This window comes from Arachis stenosperma, chromosome 5 (assembly GCF_014773155.1).
Source record: "Arachis stenosperma cultivar V10309 chromosome 5, arast.V10309.gnm1.PFL2, whole genome shotgun sequence".
Lineage (NCBI taxonomy): Eukaryota > Viridiplantae > Streptophyta > Magnoliopsida > Fabales > Fabaceae > Arachis > Arachis stenosperma.
Genome location: NC_080381.1, coordinates 134,283,629 through 134,305,090, shown reverse-complemented (window position 1 = coordinate 134,305,090; position 21,462 = coordinate 134,283,629). Strand labels below are relative to the sequence as shown.

Below are 21,462 nucleotides of genomic sequence, written 5' to 3'. Positions count from 1 at the left end.
TTTTTGGCCTTTCCAAGTAATCGGTCTGATGAGCTGGCTAGTTGGGTGGTTGCTGCTTATTGGCGGCCACCACTTGACTGACCTCCTCATCATTGATGTATTCCCTCGCAATATTCTAAATCTCCTGCATCGTCCAGATGGGTTTAGTGGTGAGGTATTTTCTGAAATCCTTGTTCAGCAGACTATTGGTCAGACACAGACTTCCTACTGAGTCTGTCAGGCTATCAATCTCCAGACATTCGTCATTAGACCGGTCAAGAAATTTCCTCGTCGGTTTGTCAGCCCGTTGGGTCACTCCTAGCAAGTTAATCGGGTGCTTGGCCTTAGGGATCCATGTGGTGAATTGTGCCAAGAACCTTTGTGTGATGTTTAGAAAGGCCGTAATGAACCCCTGTGGGAGGGAGTTGAACCAGCAAATCGCCAACCCGACCAAGGTTACGGGAAACGCTCAGCATCTAACAGCGTCTCCCACTTCTTCCAAATTCATCCTGGCCTCAAAGGTTGTTAGGCGCTCTTGCGGGTCCTTGGTTCGTCATACCTCATGTTCGTTGGCTTGTCAAAGTTCTTCGGTAGCCGGACCTTGAGGACGAACAGATAGAAAGGAGTGGCTCCCATTATAATGGGATCTCGCCGTTTCTTCCCTTGATCTCTCCTTCGGTCCCCATGGGCTTCCGACCTGTAGAGGGTGTAAGTGAGGGAATGAGCGTTGGTTCGGTCATACCTGTCATCCCTTTTAGGGCTTTGTTGCTGCTTATCAGGGTGGTAGCGATCCCTCACCGCCAGTTCCCTCTCCAAGTTCTGTACCCTGTGTCTAAGCTCTTGCATGATTCGAGAGTTGTCATTGCTAGTACGCCGAACAAGCGCTTTTCAGGGGATTGACCGTGGGAGTTGCCTTGGTGTGACGGGATCTTCGACTTTTCTGAGAGGTCCCCGAGCTTACCTTGCTCCTCCCTCTGCTCATACCTCCTTAGTACGAGGGATAAGCTCCGTGGTCACGTTAGGTTCCCCATAGACGGCGCCAATGTTCAGTTGCTCGCCAAGATTCCGGGTCAGGTGTAGGTTATGTCAAGAGCAACCAATAGGAATGGGAAGGTATCTGGACCTGAACGCGAGTTAATGAGGAACGGTGCTACCACGATCGTCGGTTGGTCGGTGGGTGGGGCATCCTGCAAGGACACTCCGATGCCAAAGTAAGTGTCTGTATAATGAGGCGGCTAATTAGGGTAAGCATAACGTACTTTAGTGAGGGGTAGGTCACTCCCCATTTATACCTTATACTTGAGTGGACCCTCTAACTTGGGTCCGTCCGCCTGGAAGCTTTTACTAGCTGTCCAGGTCTTCGTTGAGAGATAAGATGGTTGCACGGGTCACTTTGCATGTATAGGTCGAGGACCCATTGGGTCTGTAACTCGCAACATGGACCCCCGGCCCGTATTGGGCTGGGCCGAAACAGAGTGATAAGTTAGTCTAATGTTTAATTGAGTATAACATAACTCTAACTAACTTGATTTGTCGAGGCTTATTGGTCTGCTTAAATATGTGTCGTGAATTCGAATTTCGCTATATGTATGCAACAATTCATTAGTGAGTAATAAACTCTTAAAAAAAGTTTAGATCCACGATAAATTAATTTTTAGTCTACCAAAACAAAAAATATAATAAAAAACAAAAAATGTATATATATTAACAAAATGCGTAGTTACTTTAGTGCATTATCACATTTGCGTTTGATATTATATATATAAATATTTTACACACACAAATACATTTTCTCTTAACAAAATGCAGAGTCATTTTGGTGCATTATCACATTTGCGTTTGATTGTCGTTTTCTTAATAAAAGAAATCCTGATTTAACAGAGCGACCACCACATATATTTTTAATCTAGTCTTAGTTAGGACAATATATTAATTAAATTCTCAACACTGTGTATTGACAAATATATAATATTTATTAAATTTAACATGGCCATATTTTATTAATTTTTTGTGTAAATTTTCACAAAATTATATATACTAATTATATGTCAAGTTGACTCATTTTATGCTAATTTATTTTAAATTAATTTAAAGTTTGATTTAAATTTTTAAAATATATCTAATGAAATATTAGAATCGAATTGGGTAAAAAAAAACTTGGTTGGTGCTAAGTATTTTTTTCTATTTTTCTATTTTTCTTTTTTTGGTTCTCTTATTTTTATAATTTTTAAATCCTTCAAACAAAAAAATATAGCCTCTTATCGAGGCCCACATTAGGGCCTACCAAGGCCCAATCCCAAACGTAGCAGCCATCTCTTGTACACTTGTCATTCATTTCTCCTGCTCCTCCACGCGACGGTAACAGCCCCATCTCCGACGACATTGCACCACTGATCTCCGACGACCTTGGTTCTGAAAATTGGACCGACCGGACCTTGAACCGTGTTTCTCTACCGTTCGGATTGACTTGAGAAATCGCTAGACATAAAACCGTTTTGAAACCGCTGTATCGATTGGATACCGGCCGGTTCTCAATCACCTGCCTCAAACAGTGTCGTTTTGGCTTATAAAAAAAAAAAATTGAAGCCTCGCACTCGCAGTCTCACACGAACCATCATTTGAGCACATTGCTCTTCCCTCATTTTGAGAAAGAAAAGAGGAGACAACCCTACCATTCACCGCCGCCGCCGCCGCCGCTCTTCTCACCGCCATCGTCCCACCATCGTGTGGTCGTCCTCCATCGTCCCCTCTGCTGTATTCTCCAACGCCTCTGTTCATTCGCCAACCTCTTCGTGTCGTATCGCCAGCTCCAGTTCGTCTGTTCGTCGCCCATCGTCCGTGGTTGTCCGCCGGCGTTCTTGCTCAATCTCCCTCATACTCTACTCACTTCTCAGACCGAAGGTAATCTATGTTTTCTTGATTTTATTTTTGTTTTTAATTTCTTTCTTATACCTGTTTTCTCTGTCTTCTTGCGTAGTTTATTGAGATTCATACTCTGTTCGCTGTTCATTCGGTAATGGCTATTTTCTCTCTTATTTTTTTTAATTGTTGTTCAGACTTCAGATTCAGAGAGGTTCCTCATCTTTGCTTGCTTGGATCAGTATGGTTTAGGGTATTCATTTTCCTGAATGATTTGAAGCAGAATTTAAGTGGACCAATTTAATCTTGCTTGTTTTTTGGTATAATTTAATCTCCTTTGTTAACCTAATTTAATCTTGCTCGCAGTAAACCCCATCTATTCAAGCAGCTTTTTTTTTATGAGTGCTAAAATTATGATAGCAATAGCCGTCAACAGCTTTTTTTTTTTTTTTTTTTTTAAATCTTGCACTGTTTGGGCAATGGGCAGTATATTGTTTGCAGTTTCCTTTTGCATCTTATTAAATGCATTGCTTATTGAATCTAATCAGAAGCTATGATGATGAATTTTGTAGCATTGGTGTGCTTATTCTTCTTCTTCTTCTTCCTCTTTGTTTGGGACATACACGGTAGGATACTTTTAAAGATTTTGATTAATAGAAGTTAAGTTCTGTTCCGATTATAGCTTGCAAATTCTTACTAGGTTTTGTCCAGGGCCTTCGATTTAATTTAGTTTAGAGTTATTTGTTATCAAAGAAGTCACATTTGAAATTCTTTTTTCTTTACTTTCCTTTTTCTTTACTTATCTTGTTTCAATGTATGCTAACAGCTCATGAATTAGCCTCTGAAGTTGGAAACTCTTATTTCTGTACATTCAGTTCCTACATGATTTTAACTACAATATATAATTGGGATTCGTTTCTAGAAGTTTCTTGATATAAGTTTTCTTTAGCCTCTGTGTTGACTAGAAGAATGTAGTTCCATCATAGCGTATGGTCTTTAATGTTTGCTACTTTCTTGTATCTGGCTTTATTGTTGAGACAATTTGATTTGTTGCAGATTTACTAAGATCATAAGACTAGTTGATATAATGCTTTAAATTTGGATGATATTTTAAAGTTTATATTAGATTATAATTATGTTTTAGTGTGTTTATTTATATTTTATTTATTATTTTATTATAAAACGGTTATTCCAATTGAACTACAGTTGAACCGGTTGGATCAGTGAATCAGTAATTAAAGCGGTTCAATGACTGGTCCAGTTTTCAGAACCTTGCCGACGACTCACCAACTCTGAGCTCCATAGAATTCGCATTTTCCAACACCATACAGCCACCATGGATGGTATTCCATCTCATCTCACTCACTTCATTATTTCTTCTGTGTTCAAATTTTCTTTCGATTCAACTCGGTTGAGCTTGGAAGTAGTTCATAGTGTTCCGTTAATTTTCGATTTAGCTTCATATAAACGTGGGGAGTTTCAAATTTTCGTGTATTATAGCGAGCGAGTTTCATGATAAACATGTATATGTGTGTTTCAGTTGATTCACAGCCAACTATGGAAGAAACGATTCTGGTGGGCGATGACCTGATGATGGGTCCACCGTCACCTGTTGTGCCACCTGAAATTGCATCCCATGTTCTCCGCGGTGTTGATTTGTGTGATGGAATCCTTAAGAACCTGTTTTTATGTAAGCTTTCTTCTTTACATGTTACATGCTTGATTAAATATCTATAAGCTTTTTGTGTTTCACTTCATTTGTTGTAACTTTAGACTGGAAGATAAAGGATTTAGGCAATGAATGCAGTGGTAATTAATAAGAATTATAAAGTATGTATAACTTAGGACCATCAGCTTGCGATTTTATGTGACTAAAGTGGAGTTAAAATGCGTAGCAATATTGCCTTAATTATTTATATCTATTGGGTCTGAAGAAACTGGAGAGGCAATGATCTTAAAATTAAATAAGTTCCAAGCAACTGATAAATCCTCATGGTTTGTGTTGTTTGTCCCTAAGGTTTTAGTATTAGATGCCTGTTACAATGTTGTCTTTTCTGGATATTTGGTAAGCTTTATTTGAAACTTGTTAGGCTTGCAAATCAATGACATTGAACCATTCTGCCAGGATGAGCTTGCTCTTTATAAACAATGTGCTGAAAGAAGGGTGAGATGATTGTCATATATTACAGATATATTATTCTTTGTTCTTCCATCCTTCTTTTCCATCTTACACTCAACTCATATTGTTATTATTGTGGATGGAGTTCTGGGAAGTGCATTTAATTGTTAACGTATCTTCTTTCTTTTTCCTCGTTGGGTAAAAAAATGTAGGACATGGAGATTAGGAATCGTCTTCAAGAAAGTGAGCGGAAATTGGGTTCATCAATGCCTTTTGAAGAAGCCAAGGAGAGAGTTACCCAGCTTGAGAAAGAAGTTACGTCATTGGATAGGTACATTAAAGAGTAGTCACCAATCTAAGGACCTTGGTTTCATGCATTTGCATAAATTATGCTCTATATAGTTGTATTAAAGCTACAGTCATTAGTGTCTGTGGGTTGCATTTTAATAGGCTGTGTTTATCTTTCTTTCTCTGTCATTGAGCATTCAAACTAAATATTGGATGCATGTTTTTATGAATACAATGTAGAAATTCACAATGTATCGGTTTCTTATATTCATGTATTTCATGCATAGGCACCTCATTCTTGCTACTGGAGCTGAAGGCATGGAAGGTTTTCGACAAAGATGGAGTTTACATGGCCGCCTAACTGATACCAAGTAATGTTTGTCATCCATTATTGTCGTTTTGTCAAGTATAGTTTGTTTGGCATTTAAGTTATTTGATTAAGATTATGACTTGGTTATTGAATTTATAGAAAAACTCATTTTAGATTATGGTTTACAATTACACTTTTGTTTCTCAACTTTATAGAAAAACTCATTTTAGAAGATTCCTTTTCCAAACAAGTTTTAATTTCAACTGCTTCATATCTTCAAATTATTTCTAATCAATCTGATTACATGAGTATTTAATCTGGTGGCCTCTGCCTTTGCCATTGCTAAATTTGCGGAGCTAATAGCCAATAAGATTATTCGATAAGTTTATCACTAAGACATCAGTGTCATCATTATTAGTTCATGTTGCTTCTTGTTACTTTTCAATTGTATGCTTGCTTGGTTTTACTTGTTCACTTTTATTTTGTTACGTATGGATTTGATGCAGGAAAAGGTTGGAGTCCTTAAAGCAGGGCATAGATAGCAGAAAATGAGGATGAGTCCAACAACAGAAATTTGGTTCCTAGGTGAAGGTTGAACCTGCATCAGGGGGGCACCTTGTTATATGCATCCATCCAAATCGTTTAGAAATATGGTATTCTGATTATTTGTTGTCGTAAATTTAACGATGTATGTATTTTGGTGCCCTCAATAGTCAATATTTTCATTGGCCAATTCTATGGTGCCTTTTGTTTGGTGTCTAATTTTTGCCTAAATTACCTTTTATAGTAATTTTAAAATATTTAAAATTTTTTAACTTTTATACTTTTAAATTTAAAATTAATCATTTAACTTATTTTAGCAATTAAACAATATCTTTTAGGCACCATAGCAAACACCATTTTCATTCTACCTGTGCTCCCTCTAATTTCTAGGGAAAATAGTCACGTTATATCTAATGTGATCAACTTAGAACTCTATGCTACATATTTGTTAGGTTTGTAGCAAAGATGAAAGATGTCATTTCCTTCTGATAGGATTTCAGAAATGTGTGATTTTAGGCTTTAATTAGTTTAGCTTTTAACCGGTATAGATTTTATTTTATTTTCAAATTGACATCGTTCAAAATTACCATAGTTTGATATGTGAGAAAACACTAGACAATTATTTTATCTATTATAGTTATTATTGTTTGTATTTATTAAGAATTATTTTTAACAGAGTCTATAAAAAATATTGTAATTTTAAAAAAGTTATTTTTCAAATGGAAACTTTAGTAAATTGCATGTTTAGAGTGTAAAAGAAAGCGTCTGATTGTCTTGTCATTTTTTCATCTTCCCAATTCACATTCATTTTTCATCTCCCCAATTCACATTCACTTGCTTTCAAATGGTGTCTAGATAATTGCTAGTTAAAACTTAAAATAGATGTGCTTTTCAGATTTTGAGTGTTACCATGAGGTCAAAGTAAATTAATTAATAACTTGTTTTTGCGTTTCCACGTTTATGTTGTTGGGACATTAAAACTAAATATTAATATATTAATTAACTATTTATTTAACCTTCCAAACGTTGTGGTTTTTATTATTTTTTCTTTGGTTTAATATTTTTGTTCTGAGAGTTACCTGAAACGTTGATTTGGATCTGAACATGAGGTCCAGATTCTTTTGTATGGCAGCGTCCAACTTATTGATGTCGAGATGTTGCTTGTCTGAGTTCCTTGTAGAGGAGGAGGATGGTATCTGCAAGAGGCTCTGATGCTTAAGTTAGTAAAGGTTTTAGGCAGATTTTTAGTAGATTAGAATGTAGATTATATTTGAAGGATGCCAGTGTATTTATAATAGAGTTGATGACCACTTTTTTTGAAAAAGTTCCATCTTTATTGATGGATAACTATTCCCTTTATCTTGGGAGTTTGTTGGAAACTATCTTTTTTAGGGAAAATAAAGATTGTAGGAGAGATTCGCGGAGACAGTTACTTGCTTGGACAAGTGGAGCTGGACTCCCTTGCGGTGTCCGACCTCTTCAAAGAGATCGGGTATGGATGAAGATCTCTTTCCAGGATTGGTCTGTCAATCCTTATTGGGTCTGGCCTTAGTTGCTGGATTAGGGTATGAATAATATTCCTGCTTGAGTCCTGAACTTTATGTAGGTCGAGATCAAGCAATTCGTGGCTTCTGCTTAGACGTCAGGTACCCCGCCTTTCCACAGGTTGGATACTCGATGTGTTTTGAAAATTTGAATGTTGCCTCATTAAATGAGGGGCGAACGTTGCGCAGCAGTTTTTCTTGGGATCCTGCATGTTTTAAAGAGGAGTTTAGAGTCATTATGTCCATTGTCTCCTATAAAAGCATTTTTGGCTCTTCTTCTTCCCCTTTCCCAACTGTCGAAAGCTTTTTCATTTTCTTCTCTCTTTGCAAAAAATCTTTCTTCTTCTGTTCTTGCCTTCTAGTTGCTCTCGATTCCAAGATTTCTTCATCTTGGATCTTTTAAAGATTTTGCTTTATGGAGAGGAAGGTTTGTGATTTGCGGCTTTGAGGTGCTCCTCCTTCTTTGAATTTTCATCGAGGTTAGTGCTTCTATTTATGTTATCAGTAGCTTTGTGTTCTATTTGTGGCGTGGCTGTTTTGAATGGCTTTCGAATAGAAATGCTATCAATGTGCTTCTTTGGGTGTTGCTTCTTGAATTTCGGCGGTAGTCTTACTTGTTTTCTTTGAGACTTTTTGTTGATTATTGTCATTTAGTCTAAAAACTTCATAGTTTGAAAACTTCTTTTGTAACCACTTTTGTTGATTAGACTGCAACGGCTTTTTGTTGATTGAATCGCCGTCGGTTATCTGGGACTTTTCTAAGTTTTTGTGGAACTATTGTTACTGTAACTGTTTTGTTGTTTGTTGTCGTATTGTTCCCAATGGTATTGCTGCTATGTTGTTACTGATAGCATAGGAGGGACATTGTTTTGGTGTTTAGTTGTAGAAAAATTTCTGAAAATGGCTCTTGTTGGTTTTACTTGTTTTTGACCGATTTCTTTTGGACGACGTCTGAGTTATTGGAGTAACGATTTCTTTATTTTGCATATATAGGTATAGCTTATATGTCACGTGCTGTAGTTTTGAATATGTCGACTAAGATTCCTCTTAGCTTTTTTACTTGGGTAGATACTACCGTTCTTTTTTTGTGTCCCCGTAGTTGATAAGGATGTATTCTGTAGGCATCATAAAATATGTGATAACAAGGAAGATGAGAGGAATTACGAGTTAATAGTACCTGATCCCAAAGAGAGAATTTGTTTTCCTCCTTTCGACAAGTCAGAATGCCCATTCTTTTATGCCTATGGTTGTTTTTCACCAAATTAGGCATTTCTCTCCCTTTTACCGACTTCGAGACGAATATCCTTTGGGCTTGTAATGTTGCCCCTTTCCAGTTTCATCCAAACTCCTGAGCTTTCTTAAAAATTTTTCAGCTTCTATGTCGGGAGCTTGAGGTCTGACCTTCTAGTAAGCTTTTCTTTTATCTGTTTGTTTTGATCAAACTCGGGACGTTGAAAGGGAAGGCTTCTTGGTTTTCCTTCTGCACCATCCAAGGTAGGGAAGTTTTTTCCATTTTTGATAAATCCTTTCATGACTTTAAAAATCATTTCTTTAAAATTCGAGCCGTGGAGGGTGCCCGACCTTTCTTTTTGGATGGGAATGACGAGCTTTCCTTTCTCCTATATTGGCAAAAAGAACCTGTAGTTAGGGGTGGCACGCGGGGAAGCCCGCCTCGCCCCACCCCCACCCGCCCCGCCTAGTGAGGTGGTCCTAGAATTCCACCCCACCCCGTCTAACTGCGGGCTGGCGGGTTAGTGGGCTAAGCCCGCCAAAGTTCCTCTTTTTTTTTTACTATTAACTACTAAATAATATATATATAATTTCACAATCATAATAATAAATTTATAATTTCTAAAGGAATAAAAAATTAGATTTTATATTCATAAATATTAAAATTTTTGTAATTATAAATATCTAATAAACTTAATTATAAACCAAGTTTTCATCCAAAACATAAGTATAAATATTCTCTCCAAAACAAAATAAACATAATTTAAAACATAATTATAAGTATTGTCTCCAAAGTAACATAAACATAATCTAAACCACTCAATTTTTATCTTCATACTCTTGTAAGTTAGGTTGGGAGAAATTAGGTTTTGCCAAAAAATTGTAAAAATACCCTGTCACTAAAAATACACTAAGCCCGGCGGGGAAGCCCGTCCCGCCCCGTCCGAAACCCGCCAAAACCCGCGGTTTAAGCGGTGCGGGTTAGGCGGGCTTTTGCTATTTGGCGGTCCCAATTTTTAAATCCGGTTTGCCTTTTTTGGCGGGTTACGCCAGCTGACCTGGCGGGTTTAGACCCGTTTGACACCCCTACTTGTAATAGTCAAATATAGCTTAGATAGCCTAGAAGAAGTTGAAAAGTATTTTGTGAACGTGTTGCAAGAGTGCTGGGGCTGAGCTCCTCACTTGGACATAAAAAGGTTCTTAGGGAACCCCGGTCAACTCCGGTCCAAGTTAGGTAGTTTCCTGATCTCTTAGCTTTTACGACTTTTCAGTTTGTATTTTTGTTATTTTAATGTATTTTGTATTTTTTCAGAGACCATGGCTTCCAAGACTTTTTCTATGAAGTATCTGCGTCAGACTAAGAACACCATTGTGGTTCGAAGTCTCCAAGGTCAAGAAACCGGTGGCACCTCCTCCTGTCCTTCCCCACAAAAAACGGATTCTGGTCCTGCTTCCTAGAAGAAGCCCATCCCTAATCCTTCTATTTGCCTGATTCTCTTCGACCCGACTTTGGAAAGCTCAGGTACCCTGTCTTGCTCGTCACCTTCAGGGCCTCCTCCCAAAAAACAGAAAATTGTTGTGGAGTCGAGTATCAATGATAAGGATTTTGACGGGTTTGCTTGGAGCGAGAGGAATATTTTGCCCCATCGCCAGATAGCCATGGATGATGTGGCTATTCAAAATCACCTCAACCATATGGCCCGTAATTGTATCCGTATGGTGGGAGTGGGCACTGCTCTGGCTAAAGAGCTAAAAAAGACTCATGTACGTGCCACCCAAGCCTTTCTGGACTCTGTCGAAGCTGAAGTGGAAAGGCTGAAGGGTTTGAAGGAAGAGTTAGAATAGAAGAAAGCCAGACTAAAGTCTTACTTGGAGAAAGCCCGTTCTCAGGCGATAAAGGCTGAGGCTGCAGCATTAATGGCTGAGGGGGTAAAAAAGAGGGCCGAGGGGAGTTATACTCAGACCTATGGAGAGTTGATCAACCTTCGGGAGGAGTTAAAAAATGCCCGGGAGGAACATGCCGCCCTTCAGGAAAATGTGGTCGCAGGAATGGACGAGATGTTTGAAAATTTAAAGGCTCAAGTCTGAGTCCTTGCCCCCGTCCTAGACCTTTCCTTGCTCGGCCAAGACAACATCGTCGTTGACGGGAAGATCGTGTTGGCCCCTGATGAGGATGAGGGGCCTCCTCTCAACCCGAAGTCCCAAGGCAGCTGACCTCCTCAGTCTCCCGAGGTCCAGGTCGAGGTCGAAAATGCTAAGACTCCTTCTTCACCTCCTCGTCCTATCCTAGCCGTCCCGGTTTTTGTGCATCCTCCAACCCATCCTGTCAAGAGTAAAGATGCCCAGACAGGTGAGGATCTCAATCCGCTTCTTGGCAAGACTTCTTGAATTTTCTTTAGTCTTGTTTTGGATATTTGGAAGGACCTGGCTTGTGGGTCTTATGACACTTAATATAGTTTGCTTTCTCCACAATCTATATAAAGTAGTATTCAAGTTACTTTCTTACGTTTAAAGAAATCTTTTGTATTTTAAATGAATGAAGCTAGGTCCTTTTGAGGTTGAATATAGTTTTCCTGATTTTGGATCTTAAGAACTTTGTTAAGTTATGAGTTTTCCTTCATAGTTACGACTTTGAGTAGTCGGTCTTTATTAAGTTACTTCTACAGCTCATTTTTTCATCTGGCCTTGAAGTCATTTTTCACGAGTTGTTTATATAAATTCTTACATTAGGCCGGTGCTACAGACCTTGGACTTAGGCAAAAACATTGAATAAGACACATCAATATGTCAAAAAAATTCGTAGAATCAATGGATTTTGATGGTGAGTTATTTGTTACCCTAAATACTAAATAAGTAGTATTAGTCCCTGAAAAAAAAAAGAAAACAAGTTTACAATTCATGAGTCGAAAGAAGAAAAGAAAACCAAAGAATAAAATTATTCAAGTAAACGATAAAAAAATGTTAAATAAATGTTTGAGGTGAAATTTTTTTAAAATAAAATAATTTATATTGAGATACAAATTTTGAATAATTTTTTATCAATTATATATTAATATTGGGCTTTAGGTTTTAGGTTTTACTTGCATATTTTTTTGTTTATTCTAGAAATTATAAAAACAAAAAGAGAAAACAAAAATCATACATTACAATTTTTAAAATAAAAAGATTATTTATTATCCTATTTTTGTTCTTTTTTTATTTTTAAAATAAACAAAAATTAAAACAATAAATAATTATACTTTACAATTTTAATTCTTGTAATGAAAAATTCGAATATCATTTTGATTATCTACGGTCTAATGATTTTATTTCTCCAACTTATCAAGGGCTACAAAATTAATGCGAATTATTTAAATTAAATTCATGTCATTTGATAATAAAAAAATGTTAGACAAAAAAAATGTTTTTTAGAAAAAAAAAATATTTTTTTTAAAAAAAGTTGTTTTAAACAAATAAATCTAAGATAATTTTATTCTCAATTCATGTTATATTATTTAATTTTTAATAATTTAATTTTAGTTCATTAGAAAAAAAAACTTTCAATTGTCACTACCGAAGGAATAATTTTAATCAAAATTGGAACTAAATCCAAATAATTGGGGGTATGATAAATTCGAACTAAATTTTAAATTATAAATTTTAAATTTTTATATGACAATAGAAAAATGTTATACAAGTAAAATCTAAAACCTAAACTCTGATATTAATATATAATTGATAAAAAGTTATTCAAAGTTTATGTCTCAATATAAATTACTTCATTTTAAAAATATTTTATCTCAAACATCTATTTAACAATTTTTTTTATTTTTACTATATTCAAATAAATTTGTTCTTCTAGCTTTTTTTCCTTCTTTCCACTCAAGAATTGTAAATTTATTACCTTATTTTCACTTATTGATGTCACTTATTTAGTATTTGGGATAAAAAAATAATAAATTACCGTCAAAATTTATGGACTTTACGATTTTTTTTTAGGTCAATTAATATTATTTTATCTTTTTTTTTAATCTAAGTCAAGGTCCTATAACACAATACTAATTAGGCCAATTTTATGGTACTTTTTGTTTGGTGTTTAATTTTTGTCTAAATAACTTTTTATAATAACTTTAAAATATTTAAAATCTTTTAATTTTTATATTTTTAAATTTAAAATTAATTATTTTACCTATTTTAATAATAAGGTAATATTTTTTAGACACTATAATAAACCCCTAATAATTATAGGCCTATTGGGTGTGGTCTGGGTGGGTTCTATCTAACTGGGTCTGTTTGTTTGGCCATGAGCCCCGACAAAAAGATATTTTTGGTGTTCAAATCTCATTTATATCCTCCCAGTAACACTCCAGTGAATTTCCGTACCTTGCTTGATTTCCACCCTTAGCCATTCTTTTCCATACCACTATAGAGTACATACCTCACCTTTCATTTTATAGGATAAAACCTCAAAAGCTATGATAGCTATCATGAGTAGGGATGGCACCAGATCCCCATAAAAAGGGGACATGCCTCTCGTCCCGCCCCCCACCTCCATAATCTGTTTCCATCTCCGTCTCATTTCCACGACGAATAACGGAAATTCCATATTTGTCGGAGATTGGAGTCTCTGCGGATCTCCGCAGATTTTTATAAAAATTAAAAATTAATGTTAGTTAAACAAATTTAGTACAAATTAATTACGAGTTAATACTCAAAATGACTTCTAAAATTTGTCTTTCGACTTAATTTAGCCCTTAAATTTTCAATTGACTCAAGTTGTATCCTGAAATTTTGACCCGTGCCTCAATTTGGTCCTTTCGACATTTTTTATCACCGAAAAGCTGATTTAGCAATTTTAAATGACACGTGGCACTACAACGGTTAGATGACATGGCCAAAATTTTCAAAGTATCAATTTAACCCCTAACAATTTGAACATAAAACCTAGCACAGCCCCAATTCCCCCAAATCGTAGTAGTTAATGTGTGTACTAAGTACACATGATAAGTTTATTATTATTAAAATTTTTTAAATATTTTTATTTAATAAATATAAAATAAATACATTAAAAATTTTAAAATTTTCATATTTTTAATAAAAAATTTATTAATTTATAAACTTAACATGTCTCCGTAAGACACAACATAGATAAACTTTTATTTTTATTAGTGATAAATAATTTTTGTATTTAACATAGTAGGAGTTTTCTTAAATGGATAAAGTATATTTTGATTTTTGGTGGTCCAAAATTCTTTTTGAATCATAACCATTGAAAATTTGAACTAATGGTTAAGATTCAACCATTTTATTAATTATATAATAATTATATTTATATTTAAATATTTTAAATAATAATTTTATTTTAAAATTTTAATTTTACCTTTTTTTTTCTTCTTTCTCTCTCTCACTCCCGTTTCTGTACATCACTACGCTTGATTCAATTTCATTTGTTCCTTCCCTGGCTCTTATTGCAAATAACATAATCTCACATAATACACAACAAAAGGTTAAGAATGTTAGTTCTTATATTTTATTTTTTCTATTACAACTGCTATTTTTTCTATTTTCGTTCTTTCATTTGACTCTTTTTTTTCACATATTTAACTTTTTAATCTCAAACCACCAAATCTCTATTAACACCTATTAACACCTAGGATAATAAGTCTTGAGAGACTTATAAATATGGATGTAAAATTTTTGGTCGATGCCTATTTGACAAATTTAAAAATTGAAATCTAAGAAAAAAAAGACCCAAAATTTGCAATCTCAAATTACAATGCTTAGTTATATATATAGGTGATAAAATGCCATGAAGGGTCATATGGAGAACAATTCCCTGTCAAAAAGATTCATAGCGCCTCAACCTTCATGAATGTCAATGGCCACACTTGAAAAGGTTGGTGGAAGAACTCGAGGTTCTTTTTTAAAAAAGATGATAAAGAAAAAGGATATTAATGACATTTTACAAAATTATTTCATATTTTTTCTATAAAAACCATTAAGATCTAATAATCGGTTATAATATATTTTGGTGGTGCAGTGTTTAGTGTGATGATAACAATGGTGATTGTTGGATGGTGGATATTGGAAGAAGATGTAAGAAGAGGAAGAAGATGTGAGAGGAAGAAGATGAGGATATTTATGTAATTTATTATTTTATTTTATAATTTTTTTATCAAATTGTTAGGTTTATGTTCAAATTGTGAGGGATTAAATTGATATTTTAAAAAATTTGGCCATGTCATCTAATTATTACAATGCCACATGTCATTTAAAATTGCCAAGTCAGCTTTTCAGTGACGAAAAACTGTCGGAAGGACCAAATTGAGGCATGGGTCAAAATTTTAGGGTACAATTTGAGTCAATTGAAAATTTAAGGGCTAAATTGCATCGAAGGTCAAATTTCAGAGGCCATTTTGAATATTAACTCAATTAATTACTATAGAATTTTAGATGTCATAACATGACATTTCAATGCTAACTATATATATATACGTATACAATTTTGGAAAAACATGAGCAATACGTAAGACGGGACTGCTCTCCATAAAACATGCATTTATCTTCACAAATATTTCTGAAGACAACCATTACTAAGTAGGAATTGATGAAAAAATTTCCAACTGCCAACATTGCTAATCTGTAATCACTTTACACATTTGAAAAATTTTGAAAAAATTCACACATTTTAAAATTTAGGAATTAAGATGCATAATGATATAATCATATAAAGTTCACAACAGTATAGTTAACCCCATATTATTATGACACATGCGATGATTTCAAAGTTGATTGGGGTCCCAGGGTGAACAAAATCTCAAGTAAGGAAAGGAAACCAGACCCTAGAAAAATGGAGAGAAAGGAAGACATTTGGCTCAAGTCTGAACTGAAATCACTATTATTTCACACAATTATCTACAGGAATAATATCTTGGTAATTAATATTACTTTAATACAACAGTATGTTACAAAACATATATCACTATCCAAATCAAATCTAAACTCAATCAAAATTTCTCGCTATCAACTCAAACTATGAAGCTCTGCTTCTTCCTACCACGTTTCCTTCTTCTTGGGTTTGCGCTGATCATACAAGAAAGGGCATTTATCAGCTCTGAATCCTCTTCATTAGTGAGGAACTTCGCGGCATCCGGGTTGGCAAGTAGTTGTTTCGCCACAAGGTATCCAGCAATAGACCAAGTCTGAAAAAGCCGTGCTTGCTTCCCAATAAATCTAGCTCGTTTGGTGTCATAATACTCAGGCCACTTGTCTTTCGATATTCGCCTCTCAGCAACTTGGACGGCCTTTGAAGCAATATCTGCTCTATTCATCTTAATGCATGCAACAGTAAGCTGCAAAAAAGATTTAAAAAAAAAAACCTTTTGTGATAATCATCAATCGACAATTTGTGCATGCCACTTCTATTAAGAACTGTAATGTAGGTGTGGAAATTTTCTGAAAAAAAGTCAGAACTTCGACCAAATGGAAAAAGGAAATATATCTTTTTTGTTCAAATTGCCTCTCATTTGCCTTAAACAATTTAGCTAAAACTTTTGGACAACCAACGGATAGAAGAGGCCCATTGGTTGGCAGATGAAAGTAGCATAGATAGTATCTGTTAAGAGAAAGAAGAGGCAGGATCAGGGACTAACCTGCCAGAGCAAAGTTGGCCATGACCCTCCATTGTGGTAGGACCAAGGACTGCAAGAGAAATAAAAGGTGAATGCAAATAATTGAAACTAAAATGAATAACATCGGACAGCATAATGTCAAGTGGCATACGTGTTCTTGGGATCGCTTCCGGTAATAATCCGCCATTCCTGCCCGTCGAGAGCAGGGTAACATATCTTGAATGGCATCTCAGCTACTAACTCTGCCCATTTTGCTTCAATAAGGTCTAAAATTGCATGTGATTGTTCTGCAGTGGCCAGACTACTGACAATGGACCACAAGTTTCCAAGGGAGAAGAAACGGAAGTCCATGTGAGCCGGTTGCAGGTTACCAATCAAATAGCCTCCTTTGCTTGGCATAAATTCAACCAACCATGGAGGAATTTGCTCTGGATATATATTGAATTTGTTAACAGCATCATAGGAGTATTCCTCTGTCTTGTATCTGTAGATTTCATTGACTTTTCTCATATCAATCCAGTAATACTCCCTTATATGAAATGATAATGCAACTAGACGATTGTTAAGGGCTCGAATAAGATCAGCTGATCCATCTTCTGGAGTAAGCATCTCACGTGCACAAAGTAGTGCTGAATAAAACAATGCCTGTTGGAACAAAAACATGCATGGAGTTTCAAATTAGCATTCATTGGCTAGGGTCCATGTCCTCATAAGAAGATGGCTATTTTAGAAGCGAAAATAGGAGCAACTAACTTGTATCTCCAAAGGGTGACCATGTATTCCCATCCGACGATCAATCATACATGAACCATCGGTAACCAGCAAAGTAGGAAACATATCAAAACCATCAGCCAGGCACAGCTTTAAAATCATCTTAATTCCAGTTTGCACATCAACTCTCTCTTGCACGGATAGGTCTCCAGTGCATTTTCCATATGCTCGCAACAATATAATCCACCATAATCCTGACAAAAGAATACTATAGTGTTACTACTTAATGCAGCATCTGGAAAATTAAAGTTTTAAAAAAGGGAGAAAAAGAAGAAGTATCATGTATGAACTAATAATTAAGAGTCATAGGGCAGTAAGAATTGCCACCAGAATCAACTGGTGCAACACGTCCAATTGCAGCTTCACCAAAATCAGGATCCAAGACATCTTCAGTTGCAGCATCATCTCCATCTAGGAGAATCGTCCGCACCTTGAAACTAGCAGGCATCAAACCTTGCCCAGGACTATGACAATCGATGGTTTTCTCCCAACTCTGCCAAAACCTGATTAGTTATTACCCTACCAACAAGCATAACTTGTAAAGATGAATAAACCATCAAGTAAAATTTCAAGAAATTACCTGTAACTGAAGGGTATGAAGAATAAAATTCCGCACTATATCATACTCTCCTTTCAAGAGGAAAGCTATCCCAGAAGGAACAAAGTCACGGATAAAGACCTGATCATAGTTCAATATAACAGTACTGCTAGGATCATTAGCAGCAATTGTTCCAATGGGATTATTACAGTAATAAACAATAGAGCTCCTCAGTAAATCCCATGCTTCATCCTCTATCGAATTCTCGCTGACCTTGTTCAATGAATCTCTACTAAGTCCATCGATATGCAACTTGTCCTTAGATGTAAAACCTCCATTATTATGTTTTACCGCAACATCTAATCCCATCGCTTCTCCACGTCGTGTACTATCAGTCACAAACTCATCAAGAGAACCTGAATTCTGTATTTTATCCAACTTAGATGGGGCACCTTCGTGGTTGTTATTTGTATCTCCATTGACACTTTCAACCCTTTTACAGTTACAAACAAGAGATTCCAATTTATTAGTACCATGAAACACACGCTTCCCCTTAGAAGCACGGAATGGTCTTGAACTAATTTGTGCTTGGACATGCACTGAACTTCTTTTCCTTGTGTTAAATCCCTTGGATTTATTGGACCTCACATTATGAAAATCATAAGAACTTGAACCACACACAACTTGCAGAACAGCTTCTGAAGCAGCCATGACTCTGACCTGTTTTGTTGATCCTCTCTTAAGAATCAAAATATCAAACAGAAGATGAGCAGCATAAATAAAAAAATATTAATATTATTAGTAATCAAACTGTGACTATATGAATGCAACTGTGATATCATGGTGCTAAATAGTAAATACTACCATCTATGCTAAGTATATAATATAATATAATATAAGAACAAACAGTAACATCATAATTTAACACAGTTTTCTGAATTCTGAATTCTAATCATAACTATCTTCAGCTGAACAAAGAAACGAAGAATTCAAATAAACGGGGAAATTACTAATAATAGATGAAGAGGAAATGCAGAACTCAAGAAATTGTTGTTTCATATGATCTCAACAAGGGAAGTATCTTTACCTGTGAATTGTAGTTGAAGATTCGGGGTTGGTGAGAGAAAAGAGATATCAACGGACAATCAGAGACACGCTAATAATCATAACGTCAAAACGTGAAAAGGTTGGTGAGTGAGCGTGGTAAAGCTTTTTCGTTTTCGGTTTCCACCTTCCAACCTCTCTGTTTTTCATCTGTACAAGCACAAGGGGAGAATGAATCTGTGAAGGCGTAACGACACCGTTTCCCGCGAACTCCATCGTCGTGAAGTAATTAGTATTGGGCCGGGTGGGCCTGGTCCAGTTTGTTAACCCGAAAAGAGGAAAGGGCAGTAACGTAATTTTGTGATGTGCGGCTATCTTGGTCAATCGAGGACGCTAGATTGTTTCAGAGATTCAGGAACAGAAGGGCGTGTTCATCTCCGTTTCTTTCAGCTCCTACATTTTCGAAGACCCGTTTCCTTCGTGCAGAGTGAGTTTCTTTTTCTTCTAATTCTTCTCTCTATTGCTTAATACAGTTATTCATTTCTTGTCCATTTTTTTACTTTGTACGCTCCGTGTTTTCTGCAAGTCCCTTTCTTACTCATGCTACGCTAACTGCGTTTTTTTAACTCAAAAAGAAAAATTGATTAGGTTTTGTGACATTGGATCGAATATTGTTCAAATTATTGTTTAAACATAAACGATAGTGTATGATTTTTGTTAGGATTAGTTGGATTATTTGATAGAATGTAATGCCCTAACAAGGTACTAGAAAAAAACATCATTGTATTCGGACTATGGTTCATTGAAGATAGCTGTAGTTGTCTGCAGTATGGTTCAGGGTGGTTTGTGCAATTGTGCTGTTCCTACTTTTTTTACTCGAGGGATGCAATTTTACTACAGAACCATCACAAGTTTGAATTGCTAGAATTTGATTGGGCGTGCAGTTATGTATACAATATGTTCATTTAATTGAATGAATTGAGAAATAACAGCACCGTTAAAGTGAAACAACCATTTTCCCGGTATTTCTAGCTTCTCCCCAAGTATTGTTGAAAGTAGCCACTTTAGTGGATAGAAGTTATGTGTAGGTTATGTGGATAGTTCAATAGTTGTGTTCATTGTATTATGGCTTTTAATCTGTATTATATTTTTTTGCTTGTGTTTCATGCCTGATTTGGCTTCAAGTATTTCTCTTTGGGGGCATTGCAATCTCATTTGTTTATAGAGCCCAATATTCTTCACAAAATCCCCCTTTTAAGAAACTCATTTGAGATTGTTGTTCATTATGTTACACAGGATGTCAGAACCACCTTTCAGACCACGAGAGAAGCTTGTTGAGAAGCAAAAGTATTTCCAGAATATCCATAAACATACGTACTTGAAGGGACCATATGATAAGATTACATCTGTTGCAATACCAATTGCTTTGGCAGCAACTTCATTGTACATGATCGTAAGTTGGTTATTTTAATGAAAAACTTCACATGATCTCTATTGACTCTCCCTGAATTGAACATGTTCAGCAAGTCTTCTCTCGTTTCCTGAGATCCGTTGCTTTTTTTCAGGGACGAGGGATCTATAACATGTCACATGGGATAGGAAAGAAAGAATGATTTGGCAGGTTCTGATGGAGGAAGTGGCTGTTTTGTGGCACAAACCTCAAACCTTCCTCAACTTGTACCTTTTTCTTTGCTTTTATGCTTGCTACCTTATGAGTTTGCATATCACCAACGGAAATTTAGAACCTGAATGAAAATAATTAGTTTGTTTGATTTGATGTATCAGATTGGTGACTTTAACCGCATGTTTCTGTTTTAATGCTTTGGTAGCACCAGAAAGTTCAATTTATGTTTCCTCCGTGTTTGGTTTGTATAACATCTTGTTATAAGCTTTAGTCTTTGATTGTTAGACCATTACTATATGGGTTTTTTATGATAAAAATAAATTACTCATAATGTTGAGATAATTAAATGATTAGAAAACTTGTATGTGAGCTTATTTATCGCGTCCTTTTAAAAATATAATTCATGTTGCATAGTTACATGAAATTTGGAAACTCTAGTAAATTTTGCAAAAACAGAATAAGCTTGAGGATTTCATTATTGAAAATTTATCAGATATAGGGATCTTTGCCAATTTTGAGTGGGGACTGGGGAGATAGGGATAGGGGCACAAATGCACAATGTCTCTACCTTATTTTATTGCCCCTCTTAAATCATCATCAAACACGATTTGAGTAAAGGTGATTATTTCTCTATTTCATTCCCTTGTCATCTTTTTACACACAAATATATGTTATTTGTATAATTATATGTGTTAATACATTTTGAAAAAAAATGTTTATTTATATAATTATTTTCCCTTGTCATTTGTAGTGGATTTGATGTTGATACTGATGTCTCTTCATGGCCTCGGTTGATTTTAGATAATACTAAACCATTTTTTTCCATTTGTTTTCTATAGGTATCAATTAATACATATTTTCTAAAGAAATTTATTCTCAAAAATTGAACTTTCTTTTTTTCACAAAAATGAATAATAAATTTTTTTAAATTAAAATTATTAAAAAATAATAAATAAACCTTAATGATGTAGCATATTGTATAAATAATTGAAAATGAAATAGC

General features: G+C 35.3%; 3 protein-coding genes across 7 annotated transcripts; 2 read left to right on the top strand and 1 right to left on the bottom strand.

Moving 5' to 3' along the window:
* Positions 1–2,305: 2,305 nt before the first annotated feature.
* Positions 2,306–11,525, top strand: LOC130981726 (uncharacterized). 5 transcript variants are annotated; one of them, XM_057905378.1, is made up of 9 exons: positions 2,306–2,880; positions 3,036–3,091; positions 4,045–4,181; positions 4,379–4,528; positions 4,929–5,002; positions 5,170–5,288; positions 5,533–5,616; positions 6,062–8,121; positions 10,185–11,525. In XM_057905378.1, exons 3-8 carry the CDS (start codon positions 4,175–4,177, stop codon positions 6,105–6,107), a joined length of 480 nt encoding a protein of 159 aa, XP_057761361.1. In that variant the 5' UTR covers positions 2,306–2,880; positions 3,036–3,091; positions 4,045–4,174; the 3' UTR covers positions 6,108–8,121; positions 10,185–11,525. The 5 variants fall into 5 exon arrangements, with proteins under 5 accessions (XP_057761361.1, XP_057761360.1, XP_057761358.1 ...); XM_057905380.1 differs by lacking the exons at positions 2,306–2,880; positions 3,036–3,091 and adding exons at positions 3,119–3,158; positions 3,411–3,464; XM_057905377.1 differs by lacking the exon at positions 3,036–3,091 and having other exon boundaries at positions 6,062–6,208.
* A 4,208-nt stretch (positions 11,526–15,733) lies between these two features.
* LOC130981609 (alkaline/neutral invertase E, chloroplastic-like) lies at positions 15,734–19,100 on the bottom strand. The gene is made up of 7 exons (XM_057905185.1): positions 18,879–19,100; positions 17,834–18,529; positions 17,581–17,746; positions 17,236–17,447; positions 16,634–17,127; positions 16,504–16,552; positions 15,734–16,203 (listed from the first exon to the last, which is right to left on the bottom strand). Exons 2-7 carry the CDS (start codon positions 18,500–18,502, stop codon positions 15,880–15,882), a joined length of 1,914 nt encoding a protein of 637 aa, XP_057761168.1. The 5' UTR covers positions 18,503–18,529; positions 18,879–19,100; the 3' UTR covers positions 15,734–15,879.
* On the top strand, positions 19,084–20,710 carry LOC130981610 (uncharacterized). The gene is made up of 3 exons (XM_057905186.1): positions 19,084–19,322; positions 20,132–20,288; positions 20,401–20,710. The coding sequence occupies exons 2-3, from the start codon at positions 20,133–20,135 to the stop codon at positions 20,446–20,448; spliced, it is 204 nt and encodes a 67-aa protein (XP_057761169.1). The 5' UTR covers positions 19,084–19,322; position 20,132; the 3' UTR covers positions 20,449–20,710.
* The last annotated feature ends 752 nt before the right edge of the window (positions 20,711–21,462 follow it).

What these genes read in the sequence shown, in the direction of transcription:
- LOC130981609 (XM_057905185.1), bottom strand. Translation starts at nt 18,502, where the DNA reads ATGGCTGCTTCAGAAGCTGTTCTGCAAGTTGTGTGTGGTTCAAGTTCT. An exon ending in TGTTGCACCAGTTGATTCTG is followed by an intron (nt 17,448 to 17,580) that starts GTGGCAATTCTT and finishes TTCTTTTGTCAG; the next exon opens with GATTATGGTGGATTATATTG. An exon ending in GGAAGCGATCCCAAGAACAC is followed by an intron (nt 16,553 to 16,633) that starts GTATGCCACTTG and finishes TTTCTCTTGCAG; the next exon opens with TCCTTGGTCCTACCACAATG.
- LOC130981726 (XM_057905377.1), top strand. An exon ending in CCTTAAGAACCTGTTTTTAT is followed by an intron (nt 4,529 to 4,928) that starts GTAAGCTTTCTT and finishes GAAACTTGTTAG; the next exon opens with GCTTGCAAATCAATGACATT. An exon ending in AACAATGTGCTGAAAGAAGG is followed by an intron (nt 5,003 to 5,169) that starts GTGAGATGATTG and finishes AAAAAAATGTAG; the next exon opens with GACATGGAGATTAGGAATCG.
- LOC130981610 (XM_057905186.1), top strand. Translation starts at nt 20,133, where the DNA reads ATGTCAGAACCACCTTTCAGACCACGAGAGAAGCTTGTTGAGAAGCAA. An exon ending in CAACTTCATTGTACATGATC is followed by an intron (nt 20,289 to 20,400) that starts GTAAGTTGGTTA and finishes GCTTTTTTTCAG; the next exon opens with GGACGAGGGATCTATAACAT.